The sequence below is a fragment of the Cynocephalus volans genome, chromosome 14, assembly GCF_027409185.1.
Source record: "Cynocephalus volans isolate mCynVol1 chromosome 14, mCynVol1.pri, whole genome shotgun sequence".
NCBI lineage: Eukaryota > Metazoa > Chordata > Mammalia > Dermoptera > Cynocephalidae > Cynocephalus > Cynocephalus volans.
The window spans coordinates 95,487,005-95,506,975 of record NC_084473.1 but is presented as its reverse complement, the minus strand read 5'-3'; the positions used below and the strand labels follow the sequence as shown (position 1 = coordinate 95,506,975).

The 19,971-nt window shown below is 35.7% G+C and overlaps 1 protein-coding gene across 1 annotated transcript in view; it reads right to left on the bottom strand.

Annotated features, from left to right (window-relative positions):
* TSGA10 (testis specific 10) overlaps positions 1-19,971 on the bottom strand; it is a 136,837-nt gene that overhangs the window by 49,720 nt on the left and 67,146 nt on the right. The window contains exons 10-13 of the mRNA XM_063078682.1: positions 8,217-8,332; positions 5,651-5,805; positions 3,017-3,072; positions 1,721-1,889 (exon numbers count right to left, since the gene is read on the bottom strand). Of these exons, the coding sequence (XP_062934752.1) occupies positions 1,721-1,889; positions 3,017-3,072; positions 5,651-5,805; positions 8,217-8,332 (496 nt within the window). The remainder of the gene's footprint in view (positions 1-1,720; positions 1,890-3,016; positions 3,073-5,650; positions 5,806-8,216; positions 8,333-19,971) is intronic.

Below are 19,971 nucleotides of genomic sequence, written 5' to 3'. Positions count from 1 at the left end.
TTGTTAACCGTGGCTCAGAGAAGGATACCTCTTCTGTCCATGGGTCTATGACCCAAACGAAGGCAAAAACTTTTCCTGAACATATGTAAATTATTATTACACCAATTTTCTTCTTATTATAAAACATGTTTATGAAGTTTGAACAAGGCAGGGAAATGTTTATGAAGTTATAGTAAGTTAATAATAGTCACAAAATATTTATTGAATCATATACTGGACACTATGGTAAATGCTTTCCAGACATATTCTTGTTTACTATCCATTTTTATAGAAGATGAACTGAGATTCAGAGAAGTTAAACTATATGATCACACAACCAGACAGTGAGATTCAACCCCAGGTGAGTCTTAAATACTACTGCTTCCTCATGTAGAAGAAAATATGACATAAAGTGGTATGTGGGAGGTTATCTCAGCTACATCAAAAAGTACATGTAAAAAATTGTATTAAGAAATTTTTAAGTGTACTGAAATTTGGTTAAAAAAAAAAGTCAAATGTTAACAGTGACTAACTTCTGGGTGGTAAAAATATAAGAGAGTTTTCTTTCTGTTACTTTTTTAAGTTTTTTAAAAAGATTTTCTATAATGAGCTTCTATTTCTTAACTAATCAAAAAAATAGAAACCAAATGTCTAGATTTTCATAAATATAGGTTATATTCACCTTTAGCCTATTTGCTATAGATACAAGAGAATACACAAATGTAGACCTTTTAAATTTGCTTCTATTGGTTTTTATTGCTAGTCATTAATTTTTAAATAAACTTTATGTTAGAATAATTTTATAGAAAATAGATTTATAGAAAAGTTGTGAAAATGATAGATTCCCCATATGCCCCACATTCACTTTCCTCTATTATTAACATTTTACATTAGTATGGCACATTTGTCAAAATTAATGAACCAATATTGATATATATTATTAACTAAAGTCCATATTTTATTCAAATTTCCTTCATTTTTACATAAAGCCCTTCCTCTGCTCCAGGATCTCATTATTCATTAACTTGTGAACAAAGTACTTTACCATCTCAGATAATCTTTTATAAATGAACAAAGCTTTGCATCTTTATAGCTGTCTATGTAAATTTAAAACATTTAACAGTTAAAAAACATAGACTTTTATGATGCAAACTAAACACATTGAAAGTGATATCAAAGTGGAGAAAATCATTTTGACTGAAGAATTTTGAAGGGATAAGAAATTTTCCAAACAGAATTCTTTAATGTTCAAGGTAAAATGATGTTATTGGAAATGAGAACTGTGCTTAAGACTGAAATATTTTGGCTTAGAGAGGGAGTAATTATGAAAGGAATTTCCCTAAAAAGAGTCACAGTGCTAAAGATCAAAAAATGCAGCCCAGTCCATACACTCACACTTACACAGAATAATATGTAAGTATAAAATAAAAATACCCTTTTCTTTAAAGTTTCTGAAGGTTTTTATCCTCATCTGTTGATTTATTCAAATATTTATCCTTCAGTAAGGAAGTACTTTCTAAGGTTTAATATAAATCTATTATATCCTCGTTCCCTCTTTTCTTTAATATTTAACACACTACGTCTGAGAATTTCATTAAGAAATTATGCGGTGTATTCTGTTATAAAGGTTAAAAAAAAAAAGACTAGTTCCAATATTTGAGCTTTCCTACAAATGAGAGGACTGTGCCTCAGAAGAAATACATTTTTTCTTGAAGAGAATGAGCCTTAAGACCAAGTGTACCTGGTTTTCTTGTTTAGCTTTAGCAAACTGTTCTTGGAGAGTGTCATTCTCATGAGCCAAGATATCTCTTTCCCTGGCAATCTGGGCCAGCTCATCATTTGTTTCATCCAATTGCCGGCGCATTCTGGAAATGTCTTGTTCACACATAATTAGGGCTTCAGTAGACTGTCTATTTCACAAATCCAATAGTACATAAGAAGAGACATTTTACTGAAACAATAACAAATTCTCACAAAACAGAAGACAACAGCATGAAAACATTTAAAGAGCTTTCTGACACCATTAAGTACATACGAATATAAACTGTGAAGACAGTGCATTAGAGTTTCTCTACACTGCCATCATTTCACTATGAAAAGGATACTAAATACACATAATAGTCAACGATTTGCTAAGTATTTCAAAACTTCTGACACCAAGGAAGAGGAAGGCCTTATTCTACCTCTAGCTGTTATGGTTTAGTCTCCTTTGCAGATTCCTGCTCCTCTGCCCTCTTAAAAACTAATGTTTTTCAGGGCTCAAACCTTAGCTTCCTGATTCTTCTCACTCTAGCCCTACTCAGACAAATTCTATTCACACCCATGGCTCCCAACCCCGTCTATACCCAAAATCAATATCTCTAGACTCAGCCCCCCTGTTACACACCAGACTCTTACATTAAACCACTTACTAGACGTGTCTATAATAAGGTCTCAAAAGCTCTTCAAATTCAGAGGTAAAATCACCCTTCTCCTCAACTTTTGTCATGATCGGTATTCATTCCCGACCGGAAACCTGACTTTTTCCTAGAGTCTCTCCCTCATAAATACCTCACTCCTCCTGTCCCCCAACCTCTAAACCCTTATTTATCATCACCTCTTCTGCCCAGGTAATCTTTCTAACACAAAAATCTCCTCCAAACTCTTTCGTGATCTCTTATTGCCAGGAGGACAACATGAAGACTCGTCTGTCTGTAACACAGGCCTCCTGCCTTCCTGTTTAGCCTCTCCTCCCTCCACTTCTCTTGCACTTTGGGTTTCAACAACACTCACCTGCTTATATAGTTCAAGAGGTTCTTGCATGTAATCTGTGGTTCTTTGCTACTCTTTCCACTTTAAATGCCTTCCCTTTACTTTACTTGGTAAACACTATCCTCTCTTTTACTTCCCTAGATAGACTTAGACTCACTTTGAACATGAAAGGGTTATCACCTTACAGGCAACACTAAGCCCCTTCCTTGTTTCTAACTATCTTTGTACCTAACATAGTACTTTGCCCCAAGTAAGTGCTAAAATATTTGTTGAATAAATGATTTACCTTGACGCCTGTTCCATCTCAGCAATGATATTCTTCATGCCTGAAATGGTCTTTTCCTTGAAGAGTAATATAAGTATTAAATTAAAAATTATCTGTTTCTGTTAAAACTAAACAAACCGATAGAAAATTTACAGATATTTTTGAAATATAATTTAATATATTTCTAAATACATCTTGAAAAACTAATTGAACTAGTGCTTTTAACAGTCATTAGTTAGTTAAGCTTTAAATACACTTAATAAGCCTGAAAAGGACTTTCCTTTATCAATAGTTCACCTTGAAAGTAATATTCTCTAGGAACATTATAAAGTAATAAGCAGTGGAACATCTTTTCCAACTACGACTACTAGAAAAATTTCACCTTATTCATTATAATGCAGACTTTTCCATATTACTTTATTTCTGTAATCTCCATATTAAAATGTAAAACAGTAGTACTTTTCACTGAAGGGCATTTGTTACTTCTGCTCCAAAATATCATCGTAGAGAACATTTCTTCTTTGACTCTCTAACACTGTTTTAAAAGTTATTTTCCCTTCAGAGGGTGGATGTGTTTATTTTCATAAAATCTTACGTAAAGATCTTGGTTTTGAAATAGGCTTGCAAATCAGTATTTCTTGCAAAGTAAAGATAATGTTGGTAAAGTTAGCAGAACAGAAGAAATGTGAAATATTACATATAGCAGAGGGAAATGAAATTCAGAAAGATAGAAAGAATTTTGTTTCTAAATGTTGGTGTTTTAAAGGAAATCATGCTTAACTATTCACAAATGTTTTGAATACATCAAGAAGTAAAATTCCACCTAAAAAATCGCAAAATTCCACCATCAAAATTCATAAAATTTCAAAAATGATGAGTCAGTCTTTTCAACAAGTAAACAAGTATTTACTATCTCATGCCCTTCAATGGCTTCAACTGTGCTCATGATTCCTAAATCTATTAACTTCAATTTTTCTCCAAACCTAAAAATCCAAGAGCCTAAGAATATTTCACCTACATGTCCCACGGACAATTCAAACTCAGCATATCCATAGTCTTCCTCATTAAGACTATTCTACTTCCTGTTTCCCACCTTCACACATAGGAACTATCCACGAGGTTCATAAGCTAGACCACACCTTGTCAGTTTTACTTCCTTAATAGATGCGTCTGTTTCTCTCACTGATCTTGCCACTATCCTAATACAGGTATCATCCCTGTTCTCTTAACTAGTGTTCCTGTCACTATTCTCATTTCCCTACAATCCATCTTCTACATGGATCTACGAGCGCCAGAATATTCACTCTAAAATAAAAATCGAATTATAACATATTATTTACATTATTTCAATGACCCTCTATATCCATGACGAGTCCACACTCAACATCACATGTATTTTTATGATTTGTTGTTTATGTATCTCATCTTATCTTTTGCCCTCACATACCTACCTCTTTGTAACCTATTCTCTGGCCATACTAAACTATCAGGAGGCCTCATGAAATTCTCTAATCAAAGCCACTGGGCTCTAACATAAGTTGTTCTACCTGTTTGGATCACTCTTTCGCACTGTCCTCTTCCCCTAAACCTTTTCCTGGCTAATTCCTAGTCATTTTTCAGGGCAGGGCAGGCCCCATCACTTCCTGAAAGTCTTACTAGATCTTCCTCCTCCCAACTCTCAGGCTGGATTGGGTGTGTTTCTGCCATACTCCAATAACACACTGGGCATATATCAATATGGCACTTAACATATTCTGTCCTATTCTTAACATATCCTATCAAAATAGCGTCTCTCCCCTATTATACTATAGGCTTTTAGAAGGCAGGCCACTCACTTTCAGCCTCTAGTACCTGGTACAGGTCAATAAAACGTTTGTTGAAAGAATGAATGAATAGATGGATGGATAATTTAATGAACTAGTTCCCTTAGAGCAGGGAAAGACCTTATTCCGATGGTGCTGCCTTTGCTAAAGACATTTGTAGAAAACAGTTAAGAAATTGCCTTCAGAATCAGTTTAGGTACTAGAAAAGGTCATCGATATCTCTCCGCTTTACTGGCAATAGCTCTGCTTTAACATCAACAAAAAATGTCGGTTGGAGGTTATTATCTAGCTTTATTTAACAGCTACACATGATCTATTCCCAAAGGCTAAGGATAACATAAAAATGTGCTGCTAGTTCTGAACACAATTACAAAGACAGTTCTAATGGAATAAATATATTACTTCCTGTGGTGACTACCTGAAAATAGGTTTTTAAGAAGAAATTAGTCTCACTGCTTTAATTGTCATGCTTCACATTTTGATATTTGAATTACTGTCAGTGAGGGATGGCTCGTCAGCTCAGTAGGTTAGAGCACGGTATTGATAACACCAAGGTCAAGGTTTCGGATTCCCTTACCCACCAGCCACCAAAAAAAAAACTCACTAATTCATGATAGAACAATCAATTTAAAATATTAGCTAGTATATTTGCACATCTACTTCCTAAGACTATCAAAACATTTCAAAGTCAGACTTTTAAAGTTTCAGCTCTCTAGAAAAAATTTTGAGAAAATCCTATTATTTTATTCAGATTTGGTTCATTTAGACTACTGTTTAACATTTAAATATTTCATTTAAATATTTCTTGTAAACCACAGTTCTCAGAACATACTTTCATTGCCAAACTCTCTCCAAGGGATGCAATATTCTCAGATTTTTTATCCAAACATGCTTGCAGGCATTCCTTCTCTTTAGCCATATCATTAAGAGTTGCACCAAGAATGCTGATTTCTTCTCGCTGCGCAATACTTTGCCTTGTAAAATTATCTAAATATGTAAGCATAAAGTCGTTGTTTTAATCAAGATAAAATCTTTTTGCTAGTTAAAGCAGATTGAAATACTTTTCTAAGTAAGTTCTCTTATATTATATTCAATGACTAAAAATAATCATACTATATCCCGAATAAAAAAGTTTTGTTGTGATTAAAAACTACAATGAATCACAAAATTCTAAATGACTCTTAAACATAAAAGCACAATTAATACCTCTGAATTAAAATAGCAAAGGGAAGTTCTATATCATAAGTTCTCAAAGTAGAGTTACATGTGTGGCAGGGGAGGAAAGGGTGGGTGGATAAAATGGGTGGCAAATCAAAACAACCTGGGGTTCCCCCCCAGTTTCCCCTCCTCTCCCTTTAGCCTAGAATCACTGTTGTATATAAAGTTGGTAATAGATCTTAATAAAATATTCAAGTAAGTCATCTTCAGAGTCGTCAAATGTCTTCTAACATTATGATTTTTATAAAGTAGTGTTGTAAAAATTCCTAGGGAAAAAATGTCATTTCAGGAAGTCTGATTTGACTGTGAGAACTCTGACAAGGCAGTGTCAGTGTTGAAGGACTGAATGATGGGAGTAGAACAGTGGTTTCCAAATTGTGGTTTCTCAACCAGCATCATCGGCATCATCTGGGAAATGCAAATTCTTAGGCCCCCACCCCAGACCTACTGAATCAGAAACTCTGGGGGTGGGCACAACAATTTATGTTTTAACCACTCCCCACAGTGATTTTAATGCACAATGAGGTCTGAGAACCACTGGTCTAGAGAGAGGTTCTAGGGAATCAGAATTACCTAGGAAAATTGGTAAAGATACAAAAACTCTGCTTCTATCCTACTTCAAGGAGCCTGGCTGGCTCTAATGATTTTTATTAACTCTCCAGGTGATTCTGACACACACCAAAGTTTGAGAACCACTGGTCTAGTGCTCTGCAAGGGGAAGACCAGACTTCTAGGTTTATCCCTGCCTTGGGCCATCCAGGTGATATCACTAAGGGTGATAACACCATACTGTCATATGCCAAGAGCACGTTCTTATATGGCACTGGAGAACGCATGATGTTTCTTTTTGCAGAGAGTACTGCCTTTAAGGCAATCCACACGTTTGGATTGTTCTGATATCAGAGTTCATTCCCACTGTTAATCACTCCATCAATAAATCTCTAAAATAGATCTAGTATCTCCTACCTTTAGAAAAAATCCTCAACCTCCTATCCCATCCAAGCTTCCACCCTATTTTCTCGCTACCCTTTAACAGCCAAACTTCTTGAGAGATTTTTCCATTCCTTCCTGACTCCACTTCCCATTCATTACTCAACCCACTTGATCTTCCACATCCAACACTCCACTCAAACTTTTTTTTTTCTCCAGTGTTACCAAAGCCTCCAATATGCCAAATCCAATCAATATTTTCTTATCCTCATCTTATTTCACTTTTCAAAAGTATCTGACAATTGATCATACCCTCCCTTTTAAAAACACTTTGCTCTCTTGCCTTCCAAAACAACACTCACTTCTGGATTCTCTTCCTACTTCTTTGGCTTCTTCTTACTCAGTCCTGGATCCTCTTCTCCCAATCTCTATATTTTCCCTAGGTGATTTCATGGTTTTAAAATATTATTTACCTGCTGGTGTGTCCCAAATATATATCTTTAGCTTAGATTTCTCGTCTGAGATACAAACATATACTTAACTGCTTACCTGACTTCTTCACTTGGACTTAAAATATGCAAAAATGAGTTTTCCTTCAATATTACCTTTTATATTTCTCCTTTAATATTTCCTGTCTTGATAAATAGCACTTCTACCTACTTAATTGTTCATGCCAGGTATTTTTGAACTACATAACAGCAAATGTTAAAAATATTTCATTCGACTTAAAATTGGTTCTTTTATAGACCTGACCAAAATTTTACCATATACTTATAAGATATTAAGTTATGACTATATTTTCACACAGATCACTGGTATGAAACACAAATAGCAGACTTTATAAAAGTTCTTTTCTCTATAAACCCAAGTAATATCATAGATATTGCCAAACGTGTACTTTCCACCAAAAGTAATCTATATGTACTGTGTATCATTACAAAAGCAACGGACAAGCTACATTATACAAAAAATTGTAAATTTAAAAGTGATCATCATAGATTTACAAACTGTTGCTGTGTTGTTTAGCTATTTCTTCACTGAAAAATTTTAAGTCATAACTAAGTATTTATGGTCTAAGTTAAAAGTTTTATTTTCAAAGAAAAATGCATTTTTTCATTTTTTTATTCATAAGCTTTTGTGTTATGATCCTATTTCCAAGTTTATCTATGTTATAACTGAAGAGAAAAAAACATATTTTTCTACCAGACTTGAGAAAAACTAAAGTAATATTAGGAGGAAAAAAAACTCACCAATTTTTTCATCCAGGCACATAATTTTCTCCTGAGTAAGCTGTAGCTCATATTTTTTCTTAGCAAGGTGTCGCTGAGTATCAGAAAGATCTTTTTCTGTATTTTCATATAAAAGTCTGTAAACATTTTAATAATAAAACTATTTCTGAAATATTTATGTTTTGTCAACTTTCAGTATACTTAAATCTAAAAACTTCTAAGGACACTATATACTTTTTTCCCCCTTTTCAATATTTTCATTATAAAACCATACTATAAGAAGTTTGGAAAATAAAAGTAAAAGGGATCTTCAATCCACCACTCCTACATAAGCTACTATTGGCAATTTGGTGTTCATTGTTCAATATTTTCTTGCTATGCACATTTTAAAGCTACCATACTATAAATTCAAAATTTAATCATGACCTTTTTTTTTTTTTTTTTTTTTTTTTTTTTTTACCTACACTTAATCTTTAATAGTTTTCAGTCTTATAATACAGCCTTCCAAATTATTATTTTCTGGCTGAAAAATATTGCATGAGTAATAGCCATTTACTTTTAAGCAAATAAAAGCATTTACCTAACTATTCCCCTATTATTAGACATTTAGGTTCATTCCAGTTTTTTACTCATAAATAAATCTGTAAGGAACAGCATTTCATTTATCCCATGAACATTTATTAAGTATATAGTAGGTACTGCATATTAAGTGTTGAGGAAGCTATGGTGAACTAGATTGGCTTTGGACTTGCATTCATGGAGTTCATTGTCAAAAGAAAAATAAAATTTGATTTCTGGGAATATGGAAGACTAGGTAACCAGAAAGTCCTGTCACCACAAAACACTTAGACATACTAATAAAATGTAAGAGGCATCCTTTTAAATTTATAGCAAAACTTATAAGAATTTGTAAGAGAAGTACCCTGAGGCCAAATCAGAGCAATAAGACTATAAACTGATGTTCCATTAGTTAATGTTGAAGTGTTATCTCTCAATAGCCTAAGGTCTTCTGTTTTAACTTGGGAACAGAAGATGAAGCCATAGAGATGTCTGCAACACAAAGAACAGAGCTAAGATGTCCCACATAATGCCACTGAGAGCTATACTGTTAGTGGAAAGTCAGACTAGAGAAAAACAACTTGTCAATTGTTGCTAGGCTCAGGGAAATAATAACAACAAAGAGTCTCCCCTGGAAATTCTTAATCTCAAGCTAAGAACCAAAATAAAATTTGGTTCCAGGTTGGTCAAATTATCTGGGACACTTAGCAAAATTTCTTTGGAGAAATGTCCTCAACCCAAGCACAGAACTAAACCCCAGATAAAGGTTTGTTGAAAATGAACTCATAATTCAAAATTTAAAAACATATTAAGAAACAGTCCTACCTTTGTGGGAGTCAAAAGATATACCAATTAAATTAGATCCCCAAGAACTTCAGATTATGGCACTATCAAATAGAAACTTAAAAATAAATGTATTTAAATGCAAAGACATAAAATAAGTAACAGAACACATAATAAACAGAAAAAATAATCAACAGATTTAGAAAAGAATCAAAGGGAACTTCAGGAAATTAAACTAATAATATTAAAATTTTAAAAATAGCAAAACTCAATGGACAAGTTAAAGAACAGAACAGACACAGCTGAAGAGATAATTAGTAAACTGCAAAAAAACAAATCAGAGAAACTTACCTATATTGGAACATAGATAAAAAGATGGAGAAACACAAAGCAGACGTTAATAAATATAAAGAACAGAATGAAATGGTCCATTATTCACTTAATCAAAATACCAAAAAGAGAGAATAAAAACAATACTCAAAGAAATAGTGGCTAATAAAAAATGAAATCTCAGACTAAAGCAGCACTAATCTATATCTATTAAAACAACTATAAATGGGGGAGGGTAAAAGAACTTAAAGGGAGGCAAGATTTCTAGACTCTACTCAAACTGCTAAAATGTGACACCATGGGCTGCGATAAGTTATGTATATATAATATCTAGAGCAGCCACTGAAAAATCTATACAGACACTCAAAAATACTATAGATATCAAAATAGAATTCTAAAAATTGTCAAGTAACCCACCAAAAGGCAGGAAAAAGAAAACAAATGAAAAAGAAAATAGCATGGAGAATTGAGCCCTATCAATAATTATATTACACGTATATGATCTACTTTATTATTTTTTTTCATATTGTATGATTCCTTTTATATGAAATATTCATAACAGGTAAATCTATAAAAACAGAAAGCATATTAGTGGCTTCCAATGGATAGGAAAGAGGGGAATGTGGAGTGAGTACTTAATGGGTACAGGTTGTTCTGGGGAGGTAAAAAGTTTTGAAACTAGGGGCCGGCCCGTAGCTCACTCAGGAGAGTGTGGTGCTGATAACACCAAGGCCATGGGTTCGGATCCCATATAGGGATGGCCGGTTAGCTCACTGGCTGAGCGTGGTGCTAACAACACCAAATCAAGGGTTAAGATCCCCTTACCGGTCATCTTTTAAAGAAAAAAAAAAAAGTTTTGAAACTAGAGAGAGGTGGTGGTTACACAAGATTGTGAATGCACTGAATGCACTGAAATATGCACCTTAAAATGGTTAATTTTATGTTATGTGAATTTATTTTTTCTATTTTTTCAGTGCAAATGTTCTTTTCCAAAATATATATGTATTATTTACAAAGCTGCGGTAATAGGACACAATTCTGCCTCCTCCCGTCACCCGCACCCCCACCTCTGATTAATATTGTAAAGCATTTCCTATGTTTCCACAGCTGATTTTAATAGCTACACTAAAATCACAAAAATTTGTAAAACTATTGTCCTATTAGACTTTCAGGTGGTTTCTTTTGTTGTTGTTTCATTTGTTTTATTGATTATGCATATTCATGGAGTACAAAGCTGACCATCACCATTTGTGCCCAAGATGTAATGGCCAGACCAATACTATCAGCATGCCCATTACCACAAATTGTGGTTATTCCCTATGTCCCCCACCCAATTAATCTCCCCTGCTCCCTCTCCCTCTCCCTTCCCTTCTCCCCCACCCCACTCTGTAATGTTAAGCATGCTCTCTCCCTCTGCAAGTCCAACACACTGCTGTGGCCTTTCCTTCTTTCCTTTTTCTCTTAGCTCCCACTTATGAGTTAGAACATGCAGTATCTTTCCCTCTGTGCCTGGCTTATTTCACTCAACATAAGTTTCTCCAACCTCATCCATGTTGCTACAAATGGCAGAATTTCATTCTTTTTTATGACAGAGTAGTGTTCCAAGGTGTATATATACGACATTTTCCTTATCCAGTCATCCGTCGATGGACATTTAGGTTGCTTCCATATCTTGGCTATTGTAAATAGAGCCATGATGAACATTAGAGTGCAGGAATCCCTTCAACATGATTCCCATTCCTTTGGGTATATACCTAGAAGTGGGATTGCTGGATCATATGGTAAATCTATTTGTTTGAGAAAACTCTATACTGTTTTCCATAGTGGTTGTACTAATTTACAGTCCCATCAACAGTGCAGGAGTGTTCCCTTCTCTCCATATCCTCGCCAGCATTTGTTATTCTCCCATCTCTTTGATTATAGTCAGTCTAACTGGGGTGAGGCAATATCTAAATGCGGTTTTAATTTGCATTCCCCTAATGATTAGTAATGTTAATCATTTTTTAAGTGTTTGTTGGCTATTTGTATGTCTTTCTTAGAAAAATGTCTGTTCAGCTCCTTTGCCCATTTTTTAATTGGGTTACTTGGTTTTTTAATTGTGTAATTTGCTTGAGTTCCTGTTTATTCTGGATATTAATCTCTTGTCAGATGTATAGTTTACAAATATTTTCTCCCACTCTCTAGGTTGTGACTTCACTCTGTTGATAGTTTCCTTTTCTGTGCAGAAGCTTTTTAGATTGATATAATCCCATTTATTACTTTTTTGTTTGTTTTTGTTTATGCTTTTGGGCTGTTGTTCATAAAGTCTGTGCTGAGTCCTAGTTCCTGAAATGTTTCCCCTGTATTTTCACTTAGTAGTTTTATAGTCGGGTCTTACACTTAAGTCTTCAATCCATTTTGAGTTGATTTTGGTATATGGTGAGAGGTGCATGTCTAGTTTCATTCTTCTCTATATGGATATCAATTTTCCCAGCACCACTTATTGAAGAGGCAGTCTTTTCTCCAATGTATGTTTTTGTTGTCCTTGTCAAATATCAATTGGCTGTAAGCCTGTGGTTGATTTTGGGGTTCTCTATTCTGTTCCACTGGTCTGCATGTCTATTTTTATGCCAGTACCATGCTATTTTGGTTACTATAGCTTTGTAGTATAATTTGAAGTCAGGTAGTACAATACCTCTGGCTTTATTTATTTATTCATTTATTTTTTTTTTTTCCTCAGGATTGTTTTGGCTATTCAGGGTCTTTTGCTGTTCCATATGAATGTTGGGATTGTTTTTTCTACTTCTGTGAAAAATGTCATTAATATTTTGATGGGGATTGCACTGAATCTGTAGATCACTTCAAGTATTATGGGCATTTTTACAATATTAATTCTTCCAATCTAAGAGCATGGAATGTCTTTCCATCTTTTTCTGTCTTCTTTAATTTCTCTCAGTAGTGTTTTGTAGTTTTCATTGTAGAGATCTTTCACCTCCTTGATTAAATTGATTCCTAGCTATTTTATTTTTTCAGTGACTGTTGTAAATGGGCTTACTTTCTTGATTTCTCTTTCTGTAAGCTCATCATTGGAGAATATAAACACAACTAATTTGGGGGCATTGATTTTGTATCCTACAACATTACTGACATTATTAACCAGCTCTGAGTTTTTTTATAGCGTCTTTAGGATTTCTATGTATTGGATCATGTCACTGGCAAATAGGGATGGCCTGACTTCGTCTTTGACAATCTGGATGCCCTTATTTCTTTTTCTTGCCTGATTGTTTTCGCTAGTACCTCCAGTACTATGTTAAATAGGAGTGGTGAGAGTAGGCATCCTTGTCTTATTCCTGTTCTTAAGGGAAAAGCCTTCAGTTTTTACCCATTAAGGATAATATTGGCAGTGGGCTTGTCATAGATGGCTTTTATTATGTTGAGATACTTTCTTTCTGTGCCTAATTTGCTGAGAGTCTTTATCATGCAGGGATGCTGAATTTTGTCAAATGCTTTTTCTGCATCTATTGAAATAATCATGTGTTTTTTGTCCTTGATTTTTTTTTATGTGGTGTGTCACTTTTATTGATTTGTGTATGTTGAACCATCCTTGCATTTCTGGATGAATCCCACTTGATCATGGTGTATAATTTTTTTTGATGTGTTGCTGTATTCTGATTGCTAGGATTTCTGTGTCTATGTTCATCAGAGATACTGGTCTATAGTTTTCTTTTTTGTTGCATCTTTGGTTTTGGTATCAAGGTGATGCTGGCCTCATAGAATGAGTTTGGGACACTGGTGTCTGCTTCAATTTTCTGGAATAGTTTGAAGAGAATTGGTATTAATTCCTGTTTAAAGTATGGTAGAATTCAGCAGTAAAGTCAACCAATCCTGGGCTTTTCTTTGTTGGGATACTGCTGATTACTGCTTCAATCTCATTGCTGGTTATTGGTTTGTTCAGGTTTTCTATTTCTTCTTGGTTCAGTCTTGGTAGTTTTTATGTGTCCAGGAATTTATCCACTTCCTCCAGGTTTTCAAATTTGTTGGTGTACAGTTGTTTATAACAGTCTGTAATGATTTTTTTTTTTTTTGTATTTCTATGGAGTCAGTTGTAATGTCTCCTTTTTCACTTCTGATTTTTATTTGGGTCTTTTTTGTTATTGTTTTTGTTAAGCTAGCTAATAGTTTGTCTATTTTGTTTATCTTCTCAAAAAACCAACTTTTTGTTTGATTGATCTTTTGTATTTTTTTTAGGTCTCTATATCATTTAATTCTGCTCTAATCTTAATTATTTCTTTCCATCTACTAACTTTGGTATTTGTTGTTTTTCTGGTTCTTTTCAGTGTAGAGTTAGGTTTACTTGAAATCTTTCTACTTTTTTGATGTAAGCATTTATTGCTATCAACTTCCCTCTTAGAACTGCTTTGCAGTATCCCACAGGTTTTGATATGATGTGTCTTTATTTTCATTGTTTTCTAAAAAATTTTTTATTTCCCATTTAATTTCTTCTTGGACCCATAGGCCATTCAGGAGCCTGTTGTTTAATTTCCAGATATTGTATAGAGTCCTGAGTTTCTCTTGTTGTTAATTTCTAGTTTTAATCCATTGTAATCTGGAAAGATAGTTGAGATGATTCCAACTTTTTAAAATTTATGCAGACTTGATTTGTAACCTAACATGTGATCTATTTGGAGAATGTTCTGTGTGATAAGAAGAATGTATATTCTGCAGTTGTTGGATGAAATGTTCTGTAGATATATCTACCAGGTCCAGTTGGTCTAAAGTGTATTTTAAATCTTGTGTTTCTCTGTTGACTTGTTGCCTGGATGATCTATTGATTAGAGGAGGGTGTTGAGGTCCCCTACTATTATCATACTGGGGTCTGTCTCTTTAGGTCTAATAGTGTTTGCTTTATATATCTGCATGCTCCAGTACTGGGTGCATATATATTTATGATTATTATGTCTTCTTGCTGGATCAATCCCTTTATCATTATGTACTGTCTTTGTCTCTTTTTATAGTTTTTGGTTTCAAGTCTATTTTATCTGATATAAGAATAACTACTCCTGCTCGTTTTTGGTTTCCATTTGCATGGTATATCTTTTTCCATCCTTTCACTATTAGTGTGTGTGCATCTTTACTGGTGATATGAGTCTCTTGAAGACAGCATGTAGTTGGGTCTTGCTTTTGGATCCAATCTGTTAGTCTTAGTCTTTTGAGTAAGGAGTTTAATCCATTTACATTTAGAGATGCTATTGAGAGGTATTGTCTTATTCCTGGCATTTTATGGCTTTTTGTTTAGATGTTTTGAGTATCATTTGTTCCCATTTTCTCCTTCAGTTATTGGTCTTCATTGCTTGTGGTTTTTTTTTTTTCCAGATGGTAAGATTTACTTTGTCTTTCTCATTTACATTTGTTTTACAAGTGGGTTTTGCTCTTACTTGTGTATTTGTGGTAGTGATTACTATGTTTTAGATTCCAGATGCAGGACTCCCTTGATAATTTCTTGCAGGACTGGTCATGTGGTGATGAACTCCTGTAGTTTTGGTTTGTCTGAGAAATACACTATTTCTCCCTCATTTCTGCAGGATAGCCTTGCTGGGTATAGTATTCTTGGCTAGCGGTTTTTTTCTTTTAGTATTTAGAATATGGCATCTTTTTCTTCTCACCTGTAGAGTTTCAGTTGAGAAGTCTGCTATTAGTCTGATGGGGGTTCCCTTCTAAGTGACTTGGCACTTTTCTCTTGCTGCTTTTAGGATTCTCTTTGTCTTTGAGCTTTGCCAGTTTGACTATAATGTGTTTCGGAGAGGATCTTTTTGGATTGAAAGTGTTTGGGGATCTTTGAGCTTCCTGGATCTGAAGGACTGTGTATGTGTCTTTCCCTGTACCTGGGAAGCTTTCCATTATTATTTCACTGAATTGATTTTCAATGCCTTTACCTTTCTCCTTCCCTTCAGGAAAACCCATGATTCAGTTGTTTGTGCACTTAAAGTTGTCTGAATGCTCTCAGAAATTCTTCATTTTTTAAAATTCCTTTTTCTTTTTTTTGTCTGCCTGGGTTATTTCATAAAAACAATCTTTGAATCTGGATATTCTTTCTTCTGCTTGTTCTAATCTGCTGCTTAAGCTCTTGGTTGTGTTTTTTGTTTGCTTGAATGTGTCTTTCATTCAGGAGTTCTGTTACATTCTTTTTTAAGGTATTAATCTCTTTGTAAAGTTCATCCTTCATATCCTGGATACTTTTTCTCATTTCATTGTGTTGTTTTACAGAGTCCTCTCTTATCTCATTTAGTTTCCTTAAGATTGTTACTTAGAATTCCTTTTCAGTCAATTCAAGGGTTTCCTGTTCTATAGGATTCGGTACTTGAAAGTTACTAAATTCCTTTGGTGGTGTCATATTTTCTGATTTTTTTCATATTTCTAACATCACTAAGTTGACTTTTGGTCATCTGGTAGATCAGTTGCTTCTTCTATCACTCTGGAATGGACATTGTGGAGAAAGACCTGTCTTTTTCCGTGCTCGTCCAGTGACTCTCTTTGTTTCAATGAGGTCAAATATGTGGTGGGCCACTGGCATGGTGGTCATGGATGTTACTAAGGCAGCAAGTTGTCCTTGCAACAGTATTAGCTGCAGTGATGGCTGCTGTGGGCCACCTCTGCAGAAGGTGTGTGAAACCTCATGGCGGTGGCATGGCATGTAGAGGTGGTCTACCTTTTTTTATTTTTAAGTTACTTTATTATTTTTCAATCTAAGATGTTGTGGAGCAGCTGGAGGGAGAAGGAGAGGGGAAAGGCAAGGAGGATAGGGTAAGAGGAGATAGAAGGAAGGAAGAGGGGCATGGTTGAGGCCCATGGCACCCCTCTCATTTGGGCAGGGGAGCCCAGAGGGCTTCCAGTGGCAGCTCAGTCATGGCTGGACTAGATGTGGTCTTCAGGGGGGTATGGTTGAGGTCCTCAGCTTCACCCCACCTTGGGAACCCAAGGCACTTCCAGTAGCAACTCAGTTGTGGCTGGGCTGGTTATGGACATCAGGTGGGCATGGCGCTTCTGGCAATGGCTCGGTGATTGTGTTTGGGCTGGATGTGAATGTCAGGGGGCATGGCTGAGGCTCTCAGCGCCCCCACCACACTTTAGGAGCCTAGGGCACTTCCAGTGGTAGCTCGGTGGTCATCACCAAGCTGGATGTGGATGTCAGGAGGGTGTGGCTGAGGACCTCAGCCCCCACCACCCCAGTTTGGGAGACCAGGGTGCTTCTGGCAGCGGCTCAGTGGTCATTGCTGGGCTGGATGCAGACATTGGAGGGGCATTGCTGAGACCTTTGGCCCTGCCACCCCAGCTTGGGAGCCTGGGAGGCTTACGGTCCTTCTAGGTTTTATAGGTACTCTTTGGTGGTGTTAGACCTTTACTGATTAATATCAGAACTTTGTCTCTCATCTGTGGGTTTTTTGTTTTTTCTTTCAATTCTGTATTCGGTTATTCGCTATTCCCACCACTTAAACTCTGCACTGGAACTATTTGTTGTTGTTTGGTTACTTCTAAAATGGGGGAACTTTCAGTGGGAACCAGCACTTGAGCCCTGTGGTTGAGCTAAATTGCTGTTAGCTGCTGCTTCTCTGTGGAAGGCTTTTTGTGTGGCTCAGCTTTTAATGGTTGACCTTGTAAGCACTTCTGGTTCTCACAAGATCTGGTACTCTTGGGTTGTGTGGAAACTCTGGTCTGGGCCTGAGTCTTTTCAGCAAACTGAACCCCCTGCAGATCTGTATTCCTGACCAGTCTCCACTGAGTGGTCCTGTGTTGATTGGAGGGCAGATCAGGTGTCCTTGCTGTGCCCCGATGTTCCCCCAGTGGGCCCATCTCCCTCACTGCCTGCACTCCTAACACTTCTCATGGGACAGGCCATGTGCCAGTCCCTTGCAATGACTCACCAGCCTCTGAGTGGCTCCTTTTTTCAGTTGTCTGTGGCCCCTTGTTCCTATGTGGGTCCATGGGAACCCTGTTAGTGGTCTTGCTGGCTTGGGGGCCACCAGGCCCTCTTTTCTCCTGCAGCCTCCAAGCAACTCCAGTGCACAGCAGTGGCTTTTGCCAGCTCTTGTTCTTTGTGATCACCAGGGCCAAGTTTGAAGTGGTCAGGACTGGAAACAGTCAGAGCAGTCCTTTCTATCATCGTGGCTTCTCCTATCTTCATGAACTCCGTAGGTCTTTCGCCCTCTTCGCTTGAGTTCTAGCAGCCCCAGCTTGGCAGTCGTTGCTTTTTATTACTTGTAAACTGATTGATTGTGGGAGAGACTGACACTGGGTACCATTTGTTTTGCCATCTTGATGGAAGTCTACCTTATTTTTAATAGCCACAAAACTAGAAACAATCAAAATATCCCTCACTAGGTGAACAGTTAAATTGTGGTACATCCATATCATGGAATATTATGCAGCAATAATAAAAAGTAGTGAATTATTGACACATACAACTTAGATGGATCTCAATGGCATTACTCTGAGTTTTCAAGGCAATCTCAAAAATGATATCTGTATGATATCCATTTAGCATTCTTGAAATGACAAAATTAGTTGGAAAACAGATTAGTGAGTTTCAGATGTTAGGGATGATGGAGAGAAGGAGAGGAGATGTGTCTATAAAGGGGTAGCATGAGGAATGTCTTTGTGGTGACAGAATCTTGAATATAGTGGCTGTTACATGAAATAATGTGATAAAATGCACTCACCCTGTAACAACATGTGATAAAATGCACACACATTGTACCTATGGCAATTTCCTGGTTCTGATATTGTACTATAGTTATGTAAAATGTAAAATCATTGGGGGAAACTTGGTGAAGGGTACATGGGTTTGTCTGCATACTTCTGCAACTTCTTATGAAGTATGAAATCATTTTAAAGCAGTAAAACAATTTCCTAGATCTGGGCCACACAACTAAAACAATTAAATAAAAATTCCTGGGGGCGGGAATCAGGCATCACTATTTTTTTCAAGCTCCTCATTTGATTTTAATATTAAGTCAAGGTTGTTAAGACTGTAGAGAGATGCTTCCTAATGCCTAATTACGAGAGGAGCAAAGAATGAAAAACTGACAAAGGAGGTGTGATGTGGGACAAAAAGTGATTGTGGTTTACCGGCGTCAGGGTCTCTCCTATCTTAGGGTTCTTTCATGCCCCACACCATGAATTCAATGAGGCTGACACTGCTGTTCCCCCAAAAGCACTGTTTGACATAATAACTTATCTCTCCATAGGAAAATGTATTCACAGGCCAAAATTACAAGACATTTGAGAAGGCCAGCCATGTAAAAACAAAATGTAATGATTACAGAATAAAATAGAAGCAAATATATTAAAATAAATAGATCAAAATTTCTTAATTAGCCCAGGAAACATATTAAAAGAAAGTGGTAGATATTAGCAATACAGAAAAAGAACCAAGGAAAAAAGCAAAAGTAACAGGTATGAGAAATGTAGGAGCTGCAGTTAAAAAAAAAAAAAAAGATGGCATAAATGGCAGAATGGATACAGCTGGTGAATGAATTAGCAAACTGAACAACCAAAGTGAGGAATTTTCCAGCAAGTAGAATAAAAAGACAAATAAATAGAAAATATGAAATAAAAAGTTAGAAGACTTACCTACAAGACTTTGTATAGCAATCAAGACAGTGTGGCATTAGTACAAAGATCAACAAATAGATTAATGAAGTAGAATAGAGAAAGCAGAAATAGACCCACAGATATATGGTCAATTGATTTTCATCAAATACATAAAAGTAATCTAAAGGGGAAAGAAAATAATTGGTGCTAGAACAAATGAATTTCCACACGGAAAAAAAATGAACCATGACCACTATATCACACCATACACAAAAGACCTAAATGTAAAAGTTAAAACTATAATGCTTTGGGGATCATAAACATGTATGTAAAAAGTATTAACCAATTTTAGTAAATTAAATACAACTATATAGAAAAACTGCAATATATCATGACCAAATAGGGTTTACCCAGGAATGCAAGGTTGGTTTAGAATCTGAAAATTAGTCAATATAATTTCCCGTAATAATGGGTTAAAAAAGAAAAAAGTAATAATACGACCACATCAATAGATGCAGACTAAGCATTTGACAAAATC